This window comes from Pituophis catenifer, unplaced genomic scaffold, assembly GCF_029215685.1.
Source record: "Pituophis catenifer annectens isolate HBS135680 unplaced genomic scaffold, rPitCat1.0.hap2 SCAF_3, whole genome shotgun sequence".
NCBI lineage: Eukaryota > Metazoa > Chordata > Lepidosauria > Squamata > Colubridae > Pituophis > Pituophis catenifer.
The window spans coordinates 12467525-12489297 of NW_027256883.1; the positions used below are offsets into that span (position 1 = coordinate 12467525).

General features: G+C 42.0%; 1 protein-coding gene across 3 annotated transcripts in view; it reads left to right on the forward strand.

Annotated features, from left to right (window-relative positions):
- Nucleotides 1-21773, forward strand: part of ASAP1 (ArfGAP with SH3 domain, ankyrin repeat and PH domain 1) — a 150853-nt gene that overhangs the window by 17754 nt on the left and 111326 nt on the right. Inside the window, exons 1-2 of one of the 3 annotated variants that reach the window (XM_070940330.1) lie at nucleotides 8497-8673; nucleotides 9460-9589. In XM_070940330.1, coding sequence (XP_070796431.1) covers nucleotides 9464-9589 — 126 coding nt within the window. In that variant the 5' untranslated portion in view covers nucleotides 8497-8673; nucleotides 9460-9463. Of the gene's footprint in view, nucleotides 1-8496; nucleotides 8674-9391; nucleotides 9590-21773 lie in introns of those variants that run through there. The other 2 variants (XM_070940329.1, XM_070940328.1) reach the window with 2 other exon arrangements.

Sequence of the window (21773 nt, forward strand, 5' to 3'; positions counted from 1 at the left end):
GAGGAATTTGGATATGACCTACATAGCATCAGTGCAGATCAGCCAACAGCAGGAAATGTGGGAGAAGTTAAAAAGAGCATGGATTTAGCATATAGGAGCTTAAAGGTTATAGGCATTAGTACTGGAGAGACTTGATAGAGACATGAATGAGTGATGGCTACAGTTTTTTGCTGAAATATGAGAACTCTAGATGAGAATAGACAGCCAGATCATAAAAATGTTCAAAATGATGAAAGCTGACAACTATAAACAGAATGATAAAGAAGCAAAGCACAGTAATATGATGTGCTGGGACCATAGGATGCAGTGAACTACAAACAAGCCAACTAGTTTTGAAGCTAACATGTTTGCCCAAATCCTTGTTTAGAGTCAATACAGGTAGTCCTTGACTTACAATCATTCGTTAAGTGACCATTCGAAGTTATGACGGCACTGAAAAATGCCCATTTTTCACACTTAACGACTGTTGCAACATCCTACGGTCCTGTGATCAAAATTGAGACGCTTGGCAACTGGCTTGTATTTATGATGGCTGCAGTGTCCCCATGGTCATGTGATCCCCTTTTGCGACCTTCTGGCAAGCAAAGTCAATGGGGAAGCCAGATTCACTTAACAACCGGGTGACTAACTTACCAACTGCAGTGATTCACTTAACAACAGTGGCAAGAAAGATCGGAAAATGGGGCAAAACTCAATAACTGTATTGCTTAGCGAAGAAATGTTGGGCTCAGTTGTGCTCTTAACCTATTTATAGGTGAAGTATGGACATATATGACGTGCTGAATTTTAAAAAGGAATTTTAGCTTGGAAAAGAATGATGTGAGATCATCCACAATTCAAAAAACAATTTGTGTTGGTTTTTTTTGGTACAACCACTAACCACATACTCAAATGGATTGAATGGCCTCAGTGCCTTCATGCAGAATTCAAGCTTTGTTTACTTTTACACTTGGTTGGGTCATTGTTCAGTGTATTGTGTAAACACAGAAAATGGGTAGATTCGGTAACCAAATTAACCATGCTGAGTAAACACAGTAGATGTTTCTCACCATAGAACCTCCTAGAAGAATAAACATAAGACGATGGCTCCCTTTACGTGATAAATTAAAATACAAAGAAACCAATCACACTTGTGTTTGTGTTTTATGAGCTTAGCTGAGTTTAGGGCTCAGCGTGTCAGGCTAACCAAGAAAATCGGAATAATTGCATAAAGGATGGTTAATTGGTACATATATTTTTGAAAACATGACTCTAAGTAGACTTACAATTTGTATTTTTGCCCACAGTTACAGTTGTAAGTCATGATGGTCATTAAGTGGATGACCATACCTGATTTTACCACTTTTGGGGGGCAATTGTTAAGCAAAGCCATTGTTCAGGATGAGTGTTCTTTTGCCAGGAAACCAGAAATAAATGTTGGTTTTCAGAAAAAGCAATGCAAATTGCTGCAAATGCCCAAAAATTTCACCTAGAATGTGGCAATGTGAGCTTAGAGGGAGCTTGGATGTAAAATCTGGGTCGTAAGTACCTTTTTTGGGGTCTGTCCAGAGGTGGTTTTCAGTAGGTTCTGACCAGTTCTGGAGAACTGGTAGCGGAAATTTTGAGTACTGTGGAGAACCGGTAATAAAAATTCTGACTGGCCCCACCCCAACTATTCTCTGCTTCCCAAGTCCCAGCTGATCGGGAGGATTTTGCAGTAACCTTCCCCTGGATTGGAGAGGGAATGGAGATTTTACAGTATTCTTCCCCTGCAGTGGGGTGGGAATGGAGATTTTACAGTATCCTTTCCCTGCCACGCCCACCAAGCCACACCCACAGAACTGGTAGTAAAAATTTTGAAACCACCACTGGGTCCGTCATAACTTCAAACGGTTGCTAAGCAATGAATCATAAGTTGAGGACTAATTGTATTTTGATAAGAGTTCTAAGTGTAACAGGAAAGAGGTATTTCCAACAGGGTGAGGCTAGTCTTGAACACTAATACAAGACTTTCATTAGGCTTTGCTGGAATCTGCCTACAAAGATTTAAAATTATCATTTGTTTACTGTCCACTCCCCAAACAACAAAAGGAAAATATATTTTTAGTGCCACCAAAAGAGCTCTTTACCTGTTCCATCCTAGAGCCACACCCTTCCAAAAAAACCACAGATTTTTAAAAAACGTTTTTCCCCGGTTTCCCTGCAGTAGAGTCCATTTGAGATTCATAGCTGTACTATGCTAAGAATCCAATTCAAGCCAAAGTAAGGAATGCAAGCCATCTAATGACAAGTTTCATTAAAGGTCAGGATCGGAGCCAACTCCATCCAGAAACAGAAATATGGAGAAAATGCATGGGTATCAGGGGTGAAATCCAGCAGGTTCTGCAGAACCTGTAGCGCAAATTTTGAGCAGTTCGGAGAACTGGCAAATACCAACTCTGGCTGGCCCCAAAATGGGCTGGGAATGGGGATTTTGCAGTATCCTTCCCCTGCCACGCCCACCAAGCCACACCATGCCCACCAAGCCACAGAACCGGTAGTAAAAAAAATTGGATTTAACCACTGATGGGTAGGGATATTAAAGTGGAGGAATCTTATATGATGGTTCCACTGGTGATGAAGTTTCAGTGAAAGTTCTTACCACTTGAACTTTATTTTTTTATTTAATGTTTGTGTTTTGCAGGGGGGGGAGGGGAATGGTGAGATGCCTCCCAAAATCCAAGTCCTCTGCCCAATTACCACAGCTAAATTACAAAGGAAACACTATGAAAGCATTAGAGATTCAGTTTGGTCTAGTGACTGAGGCGCCAGGCTACAAATTAGGAGACTGTGAGTTTTAGTCCCATTTTAGGCATGAAAACCAGCTGGGTGACTTAGGACCAATCACCAGGAGTCAGTGAGTTCTAGTCTCGCCTTAGGCAACTGGCTGGGTGGCTTGGGCCAGTCACTCTTTCTCAGTCCAACTCACTTCACAGGGTTGTTATTGTAGGGAAAATAGGAGGAAGTAATACATACATAGGGAATTTGTCCCATAATAAAGACATTTAAATTTACTTCTGCAGGACACATCAAGTCTCACATTTGAAATACATACGGTAAGACTGCTTACCGTAAGGCAGCATTAAAAAGTGTTACCGGTATATAGTGATGCTAAATTCTCCTGCTGTGATGGAAACATGGAGCTCCCATGTAACACCTCTCCTGCGCGAGCTGCACTGGCTCCCGGTGGTCTTCCGAGTGCGCTTCAAGGTTTTGGTTACTACCTTTAAAGCGCTCCATGGCTTAGGACCTGATTATCTACGGGACCGCCTGCTACCACCAATAGCCTCCCACCAGCCAGTACGCTCCCATAGAGAGTGGCTCCTCCGGGTGCCGTTGGCCAAACAATGTCGGCTGGCGGCCCCCAGAGGGAGAGCCTTCTCTGTGGGGGCACCTACGATCTGGAACGAGCTCCCCCCGGTGATACGGAGGATCCCGGATCTTCGCACCTTCCGTCGCGCGCTTAAAACGTTTTTATTTCATCAAGCTGGCCTGGCCTAAATCATCTCCTCTTTTAAATTTAAATTTTAAACGTAAATTTTTAATCTGTTTAATTATGGGGTATTTTAAAATTCAGCCTAAATTATTTAATTTGTTTTAATTTATTTTAGATTTTGTATTTCCTGTGTTTTATCTTCTGGCTGTTCACCGCCCTGAGTCCTTCGGGAGAAGGGCGGTATAGAAATTTAATAAAATAAATAATAAATAAATAAATAAATAAATAAATAAATAAATAAATAAATAAATAAAATAAATCACTTTCTTCTCATCTGAAAACTGTTTTTAAAATGAAGGTGGCCCTTTGCGTTTCACAGTGAAAAGTTCAAAACAGCAAAACTGCCCAATAAATTTCAAGGCTGCTATTGATTACGCTTTTATTTGGTCTTTGTATGGCACTTCAGAATGATATATTGGACTTTCCATGAAGGTAGTCTACAACCATAGTAAATGCATGTCACTTGTCAGTTGACATTTAATTACCAAACTAGGTGACATCATCAGTGTTAGACCTAGTTTGGTACTGAAATGTTTGCAAGAAAACTACCAAGCTCAGAGAGCACCAGGGACCCCACAGTCCAGCCATGAGCTACAAACAGTCTATCAGTAAGTTGCAATTGTGGTAAATAGATATTGATTGCCAAGCGCCCAAATTTTTATCACTATGGTCCTTAGGTACAAGGACTGAGGTATGTCTAGTTTAATGAAAAGAAGGACTAGGGGAGACATGATAGCAGTGTTCCAATATCTCAGGGGCTGCCACAAAGAAGAAGTCAAGCTATTCTCCAAAGCACCTGAGGGCAGGACAAGAAGCAATGGGTGGAAACTAATCAAGGAGAGAAGCAACTTAGAACTAAGGAGAAATTCCCTGACAGTGAGAACAATTAATCAGTGGAACAACTGACCTCCAGAAGTTGTGAATACTCCAACATTGGAAGTTTTTAAGAAGAGATTGGATAACCATTTGTCTGAAGTGGTGTAGGGTTTCCTTCCTAAGCAGGGGGTTGGACTAGAAGACTTCCAAGGTCCCTTCCAACTCTGTTATTCTATTCTATTCTGTTAGGAACTGCCATGAGGTCAGTTACATAATAATTTATTTTAGGGCAACTGCTAAACAACTGTATCGTTTACAATGCTAAAGCCATCTGATGTTCCCTGACTTCATACTGGCAAAACAATGACTATAATTCCTTCACTTTATACTTGCCAAAATGGTAACTTTTAGGACAAAACCAAAATAACAAAGCAAAACAAAAGTCTTCACATCCATCCAGCTCGCTGTTGTTTACACCAGCTGTGCCGGAGGAGGATTATGAGAGTGGAAACTGAACAGATCCAAAGGTTATTAAATTAAGAAAGAGTTAGTTGGCCACTTTTCAGTTAGATTTCCCCCAAATCTAGTTACAAACACCAGAGAATGGGACTAAACTTGGAATGTTTGAGTTACAGCCCCTTTTTGAATTTGTAATTCCAAAATAAGAATATTTGGTGAGTCTAAATCCCTCTGAAATTTGTGGGATTTCAACATATGTTTAAATTTCAAAGTATTTGTCATTCTCCAGATTCCAATCTTAATGATATTTATGAAAGCATGAAGAAAAGATGCCAGAAAATGGGATTAAACCTCCTTTTGGCTTTATTAAATTTGGAACTATTGAGACATACACATTTTTCAAAGCATTAAAATGGGGCAGAGGGAGAAAGTTAACCGAAGGCTATGATGAATATAAAGGGGACTCCTATAATTGCAGACAGAACAGGAAGGGTAAAAGGAAAAATAAAACTTTCAATCCTTTCCCTTGCTTCACTAACAGTCTGCATGTAAATTAACGGACATTCCATATTTGATTGAAAATCCACTGGGGAATATAAAGTGAAGGATGTGGACAGCTAAATTGCCCAAGGCAATTTGAGGAGACTAAAATAGCAGGAAGGGAAAGAGTTAAGCAATACCTCTCCTAATTTGTTTTTTTCCCTGTCATTAGGCTGTGAGTAACACAGTTTGGTTCTCAGGCAGTCCAATATGTTTCATAGATTCATGAAGGTACCTTGGAGGTCATCAAGTCCACCCCCCCCCCAAGGCAGGAGTCTTTATACCATTCTGGAGAAATGTTTTTTTCCAATCTTTTCTTGAAACGCTCCAGCGATGGAGCATCCACAACTCCTGGAAGCAAGCTATTTCATTGGTTAATTGCTCTCATAATCTGGAAAGTCCTCCATGTTTCCAGTTTGGAACTCCTTCTGAGGAGTTTCCACCCATTGCTTCTTGGTCCTGCCCTGAGATGCTACAGTGAGTAAGGGTTAGGGTTTTTTTTTTTACCATGTATATTTTAAGTTCACTTTGTCATGTAAAAGGATGTTCAACAGATGGTAGGAGATCATTTTTCACACATACACAAACACACTCATTTCAGCAGGGGCCAAAGGAATTCCCACACATACAAAGAAGCCACATCAAACACTGCATTTTCACGAGGTGAGAGTAATATAGGGCAGGCTCCCCTCATACTTTGGTATTAACATGCCTCAGTTACACCTTTTTTTCCCCTGCAGCTTTCCCATGAAGTTGCTTAATCTTGTGGTCAAATTCTTAGCTTTACCAATAAGAGTAACCATATCCTTTTTCTTCCCCATTCCATCAAAAGGCACATGGGCAAAATCTGTGACATTTTCTCTTTAGCTGGAGGTGTGATTTGAAGGGGGGGGGGGCAATCACACTGACCTTATTTTCTGTTGAATGGGTGCACCAATTTCAGCATTTCTCTGTCATGCTCCACTGCCTGGCAATTAATACAAATTCATTTCTTCAGAGTTTGTAAGGTGTGGACTTGGGGAAGTGATGATGTTACCTAGCTTGGTAACAAAATGTCTGCAAAAAAACCACCAGGCTCAGAGAGCACCGAGGTCTCCACACTCTTGGGGAAGTGGTGGCACACACACATACAAGGTTCCTTCTTTGTCTTGGGTGATCAATGCTGGAGTTGCCCCATTTTTGCAATCTCCTACAGAGGAATCAGTCCGACTTTTCAAAACCAGCACAGCAACCCCATTTGTTGAAAAATATTCCTATTTGGCTACTTCTGTTCACAGGAACCTGAAAAGCCTTTCCGTCCTGCAAAGCGAAGTTAATCTCACTTTGACTTTTAGCCTTTGAAATTCTTTTGAATTCAGATGAGCAGGTCCAGCTGAATGCCTCCCTCCCCCCCCCATTCCAACCAAGCAATAAACAAAGGAACAAGTTTGTAAAGGAAATGTGGGTCAGCCTACTTTTAAAAAGAGAAAGTGTGGTGTGACAAAATAGGATTAAATTGTTTGTGGCCTTTTCTTCCCTCCAAAATTTGCACCAGTTTTCTTTTTAATTCAATTCGTGAGGTTCCATCCTTAGAGGAGTATCTTTTTGCATGAGTTCCCAAGATTAGAAGGGACAGTCTCCAAATGTTGGCCCAAAGTCACCCAGCCAGCTTTCATGGCTAAGGTGGAACCAGAACTCAAGGTCTCCTGCTTTCTAGCCTGATGTCTTAAACCAGGGGTCTCCAAACTTGGCAACTTTAAGACTTGTGGACTTCAACTCCCAGAGTTCTTCAGCCAGCAAAGCTTTAAGACTTGTCTTAAAGTTGCCAAGTCTTAAAGTTGCCAAGTTTGGAGACCCCTGTCTTAAACAGTTAGACCAAACTGGCTCTTTCAGATAAAATAATTCCTCGGCTCGTTATGTTGAAGAATTTCATCTTTTTAACTGAGTCTGCCTCCGCAGTTTATGGCTTGAACTGGACAACCGTTTGTCTGAAATGCTATAGGGTTATCAATCAATCTGAATAGAGTTGGAAGGGACCTTGGAGGTCTTCTAGTCCAACCCCCTGCTCAAGCAGGAGACCCTACACCAAAGGTTGGGCTAGAAGACCTCCAAGGTCCCTTCCAGGTCTGAACTGGGAAAGTCCTCTTCCTCCTCCCCTCAGCTTGGATATTCTTCTTTCCCAAATAAAAGCAACAAATGAAACACAAATCCTTTGGGCTTTTCACAGAGTCTCTCTTTTGACTTTCTCCTTAAGTGTCTGTAGAGATTCTCAGTCATCCAGGTCATGGTTATCCCAAAGGTGCTTTTTTGGGGGGAGGCAACTGGATTTGCTTGTGTTTTTTTTTTTCTTTTGAAGACGTTTCTCTTCTCATCCAAGAAGCTTCTTCAACTCTGACAGGATAAGTGTCCATTTCCCCCAACTATCCTGTCAGAGCTGAAGAAGCTTCTTGGATGAGAAGAGAAACGTCTTCAAAAAGAAAAAAAACACAATCAAGTCCAGTTGCCTCAAAAAAAAAAAGCACCTTTTGGGACTTTTCTCCCTAAGCAAAGTCCAGTCACATTTTTGTTTGTTGGATTAGGAGCTAAAACTTTGCCACCATCCAAAAGTCGGGGTGGGGGGGAGCTGGACCACAGCTGGGACTGCCGCGGGCACGCGCGCGGAGGAGGAGCTGCTGCTTCCCCCCCCCCCCCCGCGCGCGCACACACACACACTCCCCCGCTCGCCCCTATGTCGGAGTTCCGCCGCAGGAGGGGGGGTGGTAAAGGGAAGAGGCGCGTGCGCCGGCCACTTCCTTGTTTTCCTCACGTGACCGCGAGGCGCGGCGGCGGCGGCGAAGCAGGAGGAGGAGGAGTGGGCGGGGCGCGTTGGTAAAATCATTTCTCCCTCTCTTTCGCTCGCTTAAAACAAAAACCCACCAGAGCGCATGCGTCGCCGGAGATCTCAAGCGAATCCGAAGGAGAGAGCGCGCCTGCGCGTTTACGCCCGCGCTCTTTCTCTCTGACCGTCGTCCCTCCTCCCCACCCTCGCTCCGGAGTAGGCGGGGCAGGCGAGCAGGCAGGCAGGCAGGCACGCGCGTGCGTTCTGCTGCCCCCGCCCGCCCGCTGGCGGAGGCGGCTGCAGCAGGCGGCGCGGGAGCGCGCGCGGAGAGAGGGAGGGAGGGAGGAAGAGGCGCGTCTGGAGAGCGGGCGGACGGACGGTCGGGCAGGCTCGGCGGTCTTTGCTGGGGAGGTTGCAGCTGGGGGTCCTTTCTCCTCCTCCTCCTCTTCCTCCGCTGCTGTTGCTGATTTCCCCCTCGCCGGGTCCCTCCCCCCCCCGCTCCATCTTGGGGGGGCGCAGCGGAGGGGCAGAGGGGGCGCCTGCGCAAGTTAGTAGCTCTGGGGGAAGAAGGGGAGACCCTCCTGCAGCAACCCCGCCAAGGGGGGGGGTCCATCCCTTGCAGAGCAGCTTCTCCCTCCCCCCCCCCAGTTTCCAGGGTGGTGGTGGGGAGGGGGCGCGACCGGGGCCAAGAAGCAAGAGCTGGATGGATTCCCCTAAATTTTGGGGAAGGGGAGGTGCCAAAGAGCTGGTGTACCCCGGAGGCGCGACGTCCTTCTCGGGGGGGGGGCTGGAGAGGAGACCTTAGCGGAGGGGCCCCTTCCTCTCCTGCCCATCCCACTCCTCTCCTGCCCATTGCTGGGACCAGGAGAGATCCAGTGGCTTTCTGGAGCTGGGAGGGATCACTTTGCATTTTTGCAAAAAGGGGGGTGGTGGTGGGTGCATGGCTGGACCTGGCACTGGGCTGGCAGCTTGTTGGCAAAGTCTTGGGGGTGGGGATAGTTGGGGGTGAGCCTGGGACCCGCCCCCCTCCCTTTGGGGAATAGGGGCTCTGAGACAACCTGAGCAGCTCCTGCTGACTTTGGATGGTGGAAGAAGAGCTGGTTTTAGTCAGACAGAGGTGGCCCAGGGGAGATGGTCCCCCACCCCCCTAGTTAGTATAATCTCTACCCGGAAGGGCATCCTGCTTCTCCTCTCTTTCCAGCAGGCTCCCACTGCAGTCAGGAGCCCAGCTGATCTCCTCTCCTTGATGCCCTGCCTTATGTTTAATGCTCTCACTCTCTCCTTGTCTCCCCTTTCTTCTCCTTGTGGCTTTTCGACTGTCCCCGTGGGGCAGGATCATGCCGGACCAGATCACTGTGTCGGAGTTTATTGTTGAGACGACGGAAGATTACAATTCCCCAACGACATCCAGTTTTACCACCCGGCTACAGAACTGCAGGAACACCGTCACGCTGCTAGAAGAGGTACAGTACATCAGTGCTTCTCCTCTCCTTTTCGGTGGCGGGTGCTGCCTTGTGTTCTTCATGATTGTGACATGTGTGCTCTGGGTGATAAGGGGCTTCGGGGCTCCTGTACTCTTTTGAAAAGCTCGGAGGCAGGCGAAGCTGCGTGCTCTCTCTTCCATATCCTGCTATTTATTTTTGCATTCATGATGACACTAGGGGCAACAGAGGCAGGATTGTTTGTCCATATAATTACGCAGAGGAAATGGTTGTATGGAATGAATGAAGCTTGGTGTATCTTTAGCACAGGTGAAACAGTAAATAATTAGTAGCAAGGACAAGGAGTGGAGGAAATTGCTCACAAATGCAGAACCCCGGTGAAGGCACTGATGAGAAGTTGGAAGATGATGAAAGTAAGGGAGGATACGGTGTGGATTATTTTGTGGCAGTAGTAATGTGCTCGGTCTAATCCATTTCCCCCAAAATTAAAAGGTCACGATTAACAAAGATATAGGTGTCATTCTTCACATCTGCAAATGTGTGGACTGGACTGGACTGTGTTTTTCAAGAATGCATAGTAGAAGACATTTCTGCAAAAATGAAGCAAAACTAATCTGTTTTATTTTTCTATCAGGTCATTATCCGTATCATTCCTTAAATCGTTATCCCAGCATCTTATGGCCATTGGTTAAAAGGCTATCAAATTAACCTAGTGTTTTTCTGGCATCAGTTTAAATTATCGCTGGCAGAAAATGTTTTCTGGCCTTTTTGAAAGAGCTTTAATTCCCTGACACCGAGATTGCGCTGATAATGCTTTTGCTTTAGGGAAGATAAAATGACATTCTGAAAGATTGGTGGTAATTGTGTCTTTATTCAAAGTCTTGCTTAAAGCCATTTTAATGTTAACTAATTGGGTAAAGAACCAAAGGATAAGATCAATTGCTTACGAATGTCTTGTTGGAGGAATGGCATTGTTTCAATAGAATTGTAACTTTCTACTGTGCTGTGGCAGCTTGGTAGTTTTTGCTGCGTAAGTACTGTTTAGTACAATTTCCCAAATAATGAATGTAACCAATCAAATGCTCCGATCGGCTGTTCATTCAGCTTAAGAGAAGAGTCTGTTATGGGGGTCGGTGGGTTTGAATCCCTTTGGCTGGCTCTTCCAAGGTTTGTTGGGATCTGAATCAACAATCTTCACAGCTTCTTTTAAATCCCCTTATGTCATCTTTCAAGCTTTCTTCTGAAAGGAATTTAGTAAGATATAGGAAAATCAGAGCTTTGCTTGCACTTCAACAAAAAGATAATCACTCCTGCTGCTACCATGGATCTCTGGGTTTCTGATCCCCAAAAGATGTAGACGGGAGGAATTTTACAAGTCATATGATTCTCTCTCATCTTGCCTGGATGGGGTGGGGTAGCAGCTGGAATCTGACAATTCAGGGCTTTTTTTCTGGGTGACCTTCAAGCTTTAATAAAGTGCCTTTGAGGATTGTTGTTGTTTAGCAAACGATTTTAAATCCAGTTGCAACTGTGAAATACTAAAAGACAATATGTTACTCAAATAAACACTCTTGCCAGACAAAATGTATTCACAGTGGCCTTCTGTGTTGGCTGCATATACTTAGTGTATCAATCTATGAAAAGTTACGCTTTGTGTGTGACTAGATTTTTTTTTTCATTAGTTTTGTACTGAGAGGAAGAAAGAAACTGCTACATTTTGGCTAAAATGTGTTATGAAAGTATTTTCTTTAAGGCTGTGGTTTTAAGCATCTTGGGTAAAGTAAATTCTTGAAATAAATTGGATACAATTATTACCTCAGCATGTGTTCAAATCCTTGGGAATGTTCAGGACAGTGAATTTAGAGATATTTTATTCTTTTTGAGAATGCTCAGAAATATTGTTGGACTAAGCCAGTGTTTTGGAGACTAGATAATTCCAAGATATGTGGACTACAATTCCCAGAATTCCTCATGCTGGCTGGGGAATTATGGGAATTGAAATCCATGTACCTTAAAGTAAGGACCAGGCCTTTAAACCATCCTTTCTTAAAGTAATTTACTACATTTCTTTTCTTTGGTTAATCATTGAATCTGTGTTCTTTTCCTTGCTAAGAAAATAACAAATATCAATATTTTTTTTTTAAAAAATAATAATTTTCCCCACTAACAAGAAATCAAAGAGATGCATTTTCTTGTTTCTCTGTCATAACAAATCGAATAAAGGGAGAAAGAAAAGAAAAGAATGAAATTCAATGGTTTTATTGATTGTCATTTTTTTGTTGTTGTTTAAGTAGCAAGCCAGATTGTTGATTGCTTGGTTATATAAAAACTTAATGATTTTCTATAACATTTTAAGGACTTAATTTTTCTCTGCTGGAAAAAAACCCCCCTCAAAATGGCCAATTGAAAACTATTTAGTGAAATGTTTGAAGCAGAAACAGTTGCAGTTGATAAAATCCCTACTCTACCTATGAATTATATTTTTAAGAATAATTACCAGTATTTTTTTTTTCAAAATAGTTCCAAATCACTTGCTGAAAGATGTTGGGGTAGAAAAAAACCATGCGGTGATACTATATTTATTTATTTATTAAGTGTATATGTCACTCATCTTAACTGCCAAGTGACTCCGGGCAGCTTACAGCATCATAAAACAGCAATATAAAATATTAAAATTATTAAGTGATTATACACCAATAATCATATATGTAATTAGGCTAGGCAAAGATGGAGGGTTTTTTCCCCTCAGGTGCCCCATGTTTATATTCTGATATCACCAACATTGTTTGGCCATCCTTTTCAAATACCAAAGATTTTATCATGAAAAAAGACAATGTTAAGTTTGAATGGCAGACAGTGATGGTCTATTCCATTATAGTTCTGCATTTTGAATTCTATTTACTCAGATGATACAACATGGAGAAATGTAATGAGCATTTATTGGAAATCTTTCTATATGATTCATTGAGATGTCTCAAACAAAAAAAAAATCCTATTGTCTCTGGTTTTCTCTTTCATTACTCTGGCAGCATTGACTTATTGGAAATACCGGTAGTTGTCGACTTACAACAGTTCGTTTAGTGATGGTTCAAAGTTACAACTAGTGTTTAAAAAGTGACTTATGAACTTTTTTCACACTTACAACAGTTGCAGCATCCCCATAGTTACATGCTCAAAATTCGGACGCTTGGCAACTGACTCATATTTATGAATGTTGAAGTGTCCCAGGATCATGTGATCCTATTTTGCAACCTTCTGACAAGAAAATGCAGTGGGAAAACCAGTTACTCAACCGGGTTACTCATTTACCAACCGCAGTGATTCACTTAACAACAGTGGCAAGAAAAGTTGTCAAATGAGGTAAAACTCACTTAACAAATGTTTCATTTAGCAACAGAAATTTTCGGCTCCATTGTGGTTGTAAGTCGAGGACTACCTGTATTTTGATGCTACTCTGACCTTGACTTGGAAATGAAGCATTTCAGAGCTTTAAGGAAGAAAGCTAGCATTTTTGAATGGAACTGGATCCAAAATGGCTACCGTTTTTTCCCTGTCAAGTGCATTTGGAACCAGTTCTCCGAAGCCTCTTCAAGACTTTGCCAGATAAGAATTTATTCCCAAAGGCAGTAAGCCATTGTGTAGACCAGTGTTTTCAAAGTTGGCAACTTTATGGTGGGTGGATTTCAGCTTCCAGAATTCCCCAGCCAGCCTAAAACCTGGGATAGACTTTCCACACATCAACTAATGGGTGGTTATATAAATCAGATGAAGGATGGCTGCATGACTAATATGACCAGTTTCAGATTAATGAGAAGGGGGGTATTCAGAAGGCTGCTTTTAAATTGTGGTGTTAAGAATCCCTTGGACTGCAACGAGATAAACCAGTCAAGGGATCAACCCTGGTCATTCTTTGAAAAGTCAGATGCTGAAGCTGAAGCTCAAATGCTTTGGCCACCAAATGAGAAGAGAGGACTCCTTGGAAAAAAACTCTGATGTTTTGAAAGAGGGAAGGCAAAAGGATAAGGTGATAGCAGAGGATGAGATGGTTAGATAGTGTTATTGACGCAATGAACATGAATTTGGACAAACTCTGGGAGATAGTGGAGGACAGGAGGGCCGGGCATGCTGTGGCCCAGGGGGTCACAAAGAGTTGGACATGACTTAGTGTCTGAACAACAACAAAATCCAGAAGACCCATGGGTTGTAATTGATAGATTGGTAGAACCGGGGTGGTGCAATGGTTAAAATTGCAGGCTGACTCTGCCCACTGGCAGCAGTTCGATCCTGACCGACTCAAGGTTGACTCGGCCTTTCATCCTTCTGAGGTCAGTAAAATGAAGACCCAGATTGTTGGGGGCAATATGCTGGTTCTGTAAACCGCTTAGAGAGGGCTGTAAAAGCACTATGAAGCCATATATGAGTCTTATTGCTATTGCTATAGCAGGCATGCAGAGTTTGGCACTTGAAATGTTTTCCATTCCCTTAATGATGACTTAGCTCTGGATCATGTGACCAGAACGGAAGTATGGAGGAGACACTAATATTCTGAGCCCTTGCTTTGCTGTGTTTCCAAATGGAATGAATTGGGTGGTTTTTATTTTATTTTTTTCCCCTTGCAGCCTCTATCCTGATCTAGTTTCTTTTTCTAATCTGATTTTTTTTTTTGGCTGGCTTCTAACCCATACCAGATTTGATCTGTTCGGTTATTTTGGACAGTTATGCTACCGATGGACATTTTACTTACATTCTTTCTGCCATTCCATTGGAAAGAAAAAATCAAAAAGAATCTCTCCTTGCAGAAACCAAAAGCGTTGCATTTAAATTGTCAAAACAGAATAATGTAATATTTGTTTGACTATATTCATTCCTGGTAATTATTGTTATGCAGTTTGACTGTGTGCATATGTATCTCTATATATGTATATATTTGATTATATTATATGTGATTATATTATAGCTGATTATAGTGTAAATATAATTTGTGGGAATCCTGCTGAATGGGATCAAGTGCCCATTTAAGAGAATATCCTGTTTCATAAAAACATCCAAACAGATGTTTCTGGAAAGTCTTACATATAAGATATAAAGACAGTAAATTTTTTAGCAGTTTTGGATAGCATCTGGTATTCCAAAGGGATCTAAAAGTAATGGTGAAATACAGGTAGTCCTCGACTTATGACCTCAATTGAGCCCAAAATTTTGTTGCTAAGCGAGATGGTTGTTAAGTGAGTTCCGCTCAATTTTATGACCTTTCTTGCCACAATTGTCAATCACTGCAGTTAAATTAGTAACAAGGTTGTTAAGTGAAGCTGGCTTCCCCATTGACTTTGTCAGAAGGTCGCAGAAGGGGATCCCATGACCCCAGGACACTGTCATAAATGTGAGTCAGTTGCCAACTGTTGGAATTTTGATCACCAAAAGTTTCCAGGGTTGAGAAATACTATTTTAAAATGCATTCTCCTATTCTTTCTTGATCAGTATCAGAATCCGGCATTATATTCTGTAGTAGCTTTGAAAGGGATGGGTAGTGTGTGAACCTTCAGATGTTGTAATTTCCACTCACCAATAGCTCTGTTTACCTGGCACTAACTCTTGTTAGTAATATATGAGGCAGCTACAAGTTCCTTATCTTAGTTGTACTAGTTGAGATTCAGCAGACGACATCAAGAGTTCAAATTTATGCATTACACTAAGCTCTAATGTGGTGTGGTCTGCGTGATCTGTAAACCATGGTTTAATGAATGATGAGGAGTCAACTTTAAAACTTGTGGACTTCAACTCCCAGAATTCCTCAGCCAGCCATGATCCCCAATGTAGAGTATCATAGAGTATGAATCCATTGTTCCAAATTTGAGAAACGGTTATATACAAATCAAAGCCTAATGTAGAATGTGAACTCAAGCATAGTTGTCTTTTGGAATTCTCTTACCTACAAAATGTGGTTTTCCAGGAATCCTTTTGATTTTTTTTTTTAAATTTTTTTAAATTTTTAATCTCTCTCTGGAGACTCAGGGCAGCTTACAATGTGTTAAGCAATAGCCTTCATACTTCTGTATATTTATAAACTGGGTCCTCAATTTACCCACCTTAGAAAGGATGGAAGGCTGAGTCAACCTTGAGCCTGGTGAGAATTGAACTCGCAGTAATTGCAGGCAGCTGGATGTTAAATGCTGCCTTAGGAGGCATTAGCCTTCTACGCCACTCAGGCTCCTATCCTCTTTTAATTCTGGCTTGAAGTTTGCTGTTCTTGTCGATTCTTATTGATTCTTCAAGCTTTGAGCTTCCCCAAACACAAAAACTCTGCTGCTTTTTGGGATTAAAAATAATTATTAATTATTTCTTATCAAAGGGAACTATGCATGGTAAATTCTAGAACAGAATCATATGGTTGGAAGGGACCTTGGAGGCCTTCTAGACCAACCCTCTATCCATGGCAGGAGATCCTATACCATTCTGGACAAATGACTGTCCAGTCTCTTCTTGAAAACCTCCAGTGATGGAGCATCCCCAACTTCTGGAGGCAACTTCTGTTCCACTGATTAATTGTTCTTACTGTCAGGAAATTTTTCCTTAATTCTAGGTTGGTTCTCTCTTTAATGCTCTTCCATCTGTTACTTCTTGTCCTACCCTCAGGTGTTTTGGAGAATAGGCTGACCCCCTCTTATGAATGAAGGCAAATATAGGTGTCCCAGGATAATGTTGCAGGATCCAATTTGGGTTGATCACCAGGATCAGAGGTTTAATCTTCTGAGCTTTCGGACTTGTGTTGGAGCCTATCCTCAGGGAACTTCTCTCTCATCAGAATGTGTCATAATCTGGTGAGAGAGAATTTCTCTGAGGATGAGCTCCAACACAAACCCAAAACCTTGGAAGACTGAACTTCTGGTCCTGGTGACCATCTCAGATTGGATCTTGACCCCCTCTTCTCTGTGACACCCCTCAAGTACTGGACAATTGCTATCATATCACCCCCAGTCCTTCTCTTCATTAGATTAGACCAGGGGTGTCAAACTCAAGGCCCGTGGGCCAGATCTGGCCTGTGATGTGGTCGGATCTGACCCACAGGGCCGTCCTGGTCTACCCAATGCAAAGAAAAAAGATTGAGCCAGTATGGCTTTGGCCCAGTCTACCCAGTGCAAAGAGGAAACCCGCCAGCAGTTTGGGGAGTGGCGTCAAACTAGCCACGCCCACCCATTTGGCCACACCCACTCATTTGGCCACACCCACCCTGCCCCCCAAGGTCAACCACAACCCTAATGCGGCCCTCAATGAAATTGAGTTTGACACCTCTGGACTAGACAAACCCAGTTCCCTCAATCGTTCATCATATATTTTTATGTCCAGGTCCCTAATCTTCTTTGTTGCTCTTCTCTGCACCCTTTCTAGAGTCTCAACATCTTTTTTTTTCTTTCTATCATGGTGACCAGAATTAGACGCAGCGTTCCAAGTGCTGTTTCACCAGTTCTTAAACATTTAAACAGGCTTTTAACTTGTAAAGAAAACATGAGAGGAAAAGTTTCCCATAAAATTAAATTTTGATGAAACGTTCCATTCTGTTGACTCTGTAGTTTTCTTTTTTGCTTTCTGCAATTTGTGACAAATGAAAGAGGAAACAGGATGTTGTGGAAGTTGAAAACCTACTGTTGGTGTAATATCAAACAAATATTTTATACTAATTAAGTAGTTCTTGATTCATAATTTTGGGGTGTGTCAACCATGCATGCACAGTAATATAACCCGTGTTCAATTGCAGCCTAGTTGCATGGCGTTACAGTTTTTAGGCAGTGAACAATGCATATGTGCATTCAAATAAATATCATGTACAATCATTTTCTTTCTGGATATGCAACAATAGTTAACGCCTCATCATTGAGAGTTCTTCAGTATAAATTATTATTTTTTCATGCACATTAGCACAGTTCTTTTAGTGTGCTAAATGAAAATGACATATTTCTTAAGCCAGTGTAGTTTGAATGTTTTGAGCGTGCAACTATATGCGGCAATGGCTTTAGGAAACAGAATCCAGCAGCAAATCCTACAGAGTGGGGTTACACTGCACAATATTTATATACATTGGTTTTTGTGACTATATTTGGTTGAGACTTGCTCTGAAATTTTGCATTTAGAGGTCTGCTGTGTGCGTGAGCCTGGTGCACGCATGTGCCTTTAATCACTAGACATACTTGCTACAAATTTTCATTGTCAGATTCCATAGCAGTGGGATTATAAAATGCAAATTGGATTGAAATTCCACATGGAATTTGCATGAGGGTGTTGGCAGATATGATTGTTTTAATTAATACCTTTATCCTACCATTGTAGAAGTGGCAGGAAGTATATCTACTGTAAAGCAAGACAGCCAATAACAAGTTATGAGTTGGCTCTTTGGCTTGAGACTTGCAAGATTCGTAGGAGCAATGGGTTGATTTTTCCAGAGTTCTGTGTTCATGTGATTATTTTCAAATAATTAATACCCTAAACAATTAGGAGGGGCGCAATGGCTCAATGGTTAAAGACGCTGAGCTTGTAAGCTGGAAAGCTGACAACCTGGGTTAGAGACCCGAGCGTCATGCAATGGGATGAGCTCCAGTCCCTTGCTGCAGCTCCTGCCCAAAAGCATGCAAATGCAAGTAGATAAAAAGATACCACTTTGGTGGGAAGATAACAGTGTTGTGTGTGCCTCGGTGTATAGTCATGCTGGCCACATGACTATGGAAGTGTCTTCGGACAATTCTGGCTCCCTTGGCCAAGAAGTGGTGATGAGCACTATCCTGTAGCACCAGACATGACTGATATGGGGAAACTTTACCTTTTTACACAATTATGAGCCACATGAGCCGCAGTGGTGCAGTGGTTAGAATGCAGTACTGCAGGCTACTTCTGCTGATCACTGGCTACCAGCAATTTGGCAGATTTGGCAGATCAAATCTCACCAGGCTCAAGGTTGACTCAGCCTTCCATCCTTCCGAGGTGGGTAAAATGAGGACCCAGATTGTTGGGGGCAATAGGCTGACTCTTTAAACCGCTTAGAGAGGGCTGTAAAGCACTATGAAGCGGTATATAAGTCTAAGTGCTATTGCAGTTTTGGTCACCACAATGTAAAACAGATGTTGAGATTCTAGAAAGAGTGCAGAAAAGAGCAATAAAGATGATTAGGGGACTGGAGCCTAAAACATAAAGAATGGTTGCTGGAATTGGGTATGTCTAGTTTAATGAAAAAAAGGGGTAACATGATAGCAATGTTCAAATATCTGAGGGGCTGCCACAAAGAAGAGGGAGACAATCTATTCTCCAAAGCACCAGAAGGTAGGACAAGAAGCAGTGGATGGAAACTAATCAAGGAGAGAACTTAGAACTAAGGATAAATTTCCTGACAATTGGAACAATTAATCAGTGGAACAACTTGCCTCCAGAAGTTGTGAATGCTCCAACACTGGAAGTTTTTAAGAAGAGATTGTCTGAACCATATGTCTGAAGTGGTATAGAATTTCCAGCCTGAGCAAGGGGTTGGACTAGAAGACCTCCAAGGTCCCTTCCAACTCTGTTATTCTGTTCTGTTCTAAATTGAAAGCAAAAGCCACTCCCTATCAGCACTGAACATGTTACTTAGTTGGGTAATGAAAAGTCTTCAAGAAAACAACTAAGATCAAAGAAGATCAAAGATTTCAATCCTAAACTACATATATATAGTATATATAGTATGTATATATATATAGTATATATAGTATGTATATACACATACACACACACACACACACACACACACACACACACACACACTATTAGCATTTTCCTTGCATTGTGTTGTTGGAAGGTACAGCCCAAAATGGGATCATAATACTTAGATGATTTTAAAAGGACTGCTTTTGTGTCCCTGAGATTTAAATACAGCTATTTATAGTTAATTATACATTTTTTGATTATAACTCTTGATTCTAAAACCATAGCTGTGTTTTGAGGATTTGTTTGACGTTTGTTTATTTTTTTTTTCTTTTCAAAATGTAGATGTACAAGAGGTAAAGCATAGCATTACTTGAACAAAACATGCCTCCCCACCCATGATCCCAGTTGAAGTCTTAAATGAGGACAGTGGGAATACACACACACACACACAGAGAGAGAGAGAGACAGAGAGAGAGAGAGAGAGAGTCCTCAGTGTTTGGCCACTGTTACTAAGCAAGACAGTCGTTAAGTGTATTTTGCCCCATTTTACGACCCTTCTTGCCACCGTTGTTAAGTGAATCACTGCAGTTGTTAAGTTAGTAACACGGTTGCTAAGTGAATCTGGCTTCCCCACTGACTTTGCTTTTCAGAAGGGGATCATATGAACCCAAGGTACTGCAACCGTCCTAAATACATGCCAGTTGCCAAGCATCTGAATTTTGATGCTGCAGAGGTTGTAAGTGTGAAAAACGGTCATAAGTCATTTTTTCCAGTGCCATTGTCACTTCGAACAGACACTAAACGAACTGTTCTAACTCAAAGATTGCCTGTACACATACAAACACACACACACACACACACACACACACACACACACAGAGAGAGACAGACAGACAGACAGACAGACAGACAGACAGACAGATATGGTAGCATACGAATAGCTTCAAACCAGGGGTGAAATCTAGCAGGTTCTGACAGATTCTGGAGAACTGGTAGCGGAAATTTTGAGTAGTTCGGAGAACCAGTAGTGGAAATTTTGAGTAGTTCGGAGAACCGGTAGCGGAAATTTTGAGCAGTTCAGAGAACTGGCAAATGCCACCTCTGGCTGGCCCCAGAGTGATGTGGGAATGGAGATTTTGCAATATCCTTCCCCTGGAGTGGGGTGGGAATGGAGATTTTGCAGTATCCTTCCCCTGCCACGCCTACCAAGCCACATCCACCAAGCCACACCACGCCCACAGAGCTGGTCCTAAAAAAACTTGGATTTCACCGCTGCTTCAAACTCAACCTTTCTTTTCCTTTTCTTTTTCTTGTCTAGGGTAGTGTTTTATCTTATCCTATTGCTTGTGGTCAAATGCTTAAAAGAAAAAAATGTTACTGTTAATGCCCAATAAATGTTTAAGCAGAACATCCAGGTATTGTTAGGACAGAAAACAATTTGCTACAAAATAAAACTCAGTGTAACTAGGCCAGCAGATCTGTAGTTTTGTTTTTGTTTTTAAAGAGAATGATTCATAACAAGGGCAACAAATAGATGTGGGGGGGGACCATTGCTAAGTCACATTATAGTTATAATTAAGTCCCAGAAGCTGCTTGGACATGAATTTCCAATTTGACTAGTTAGCCACCAGCTGAATACTTTCGTGTCCCTTCTTATCCTACAAACCCCAGATGACCTTTTGGAGAATTATTTTGTTTTTTTCCTCTACACGACTGGAATTTCCCTCTGCTTTTGAGTCTGGCTTTTGGAATTTTTTTTAAATTTTTATTTAAATGAACACCAGAACCCTCCTGTAATTTGCTTTACGAAGAAACAAAAAGTTGCATGATTATTTCTTAGAACTGAATGGCTTAAGCGGGAGTTCTCTCTAAGCTCACTCGACTGTGACTGTTTACCAGTGAATTTGTTCAAAATTGAGCTGAGTCAAATAGAAGAAGAAGTAGGCCGCTGGCTCCAACCTTAATGTCCTTCAGCTCTATGGATTTTAGTTTCAGAATATCTGGCACTCACCAAGCCACTGAGATATTTTGGACATTGATCTAGGGTTAGAACAAGTCAATGTCATGCTATTTAAGAACTGAACCAGGAACAGCATTATAAATAGTGAAAGGATACTGAGAAAACTTGGTTTGGGTTAGAATATCTTTTGTGGGGTCCTTGGTGCTCTCTGAGCTTGGTTTTTTTCTTGCAGACCTTTCGTTGCCCAACTAGGTAACATCTTCAGGACACTTCAGAAAGATTCAGTGCATCTTCAATGCATTGAAGCCTTGAAGATGTTACCTAGTTGGGTAATGAAACATCTGCAAGAAAACATCCAAGCTCAGAGAGCACCAAGGGACCAGGGGTGGGTTCCACTTACCTTTACTACTGGTTTGCAGCGGGATCGCTCGTGCAGAAGCTTCTGCTCATGTGCAGATCACCCATGATGACATCATGCCGGGTGGGCGGAGCCTCCCGCCGGTTTTACTACCGGTTCTATAGAGCCGGACAGAATCGGGAGGAACCCACCACTGCAAGGGACCCTCAATTCAACGCTGAGCT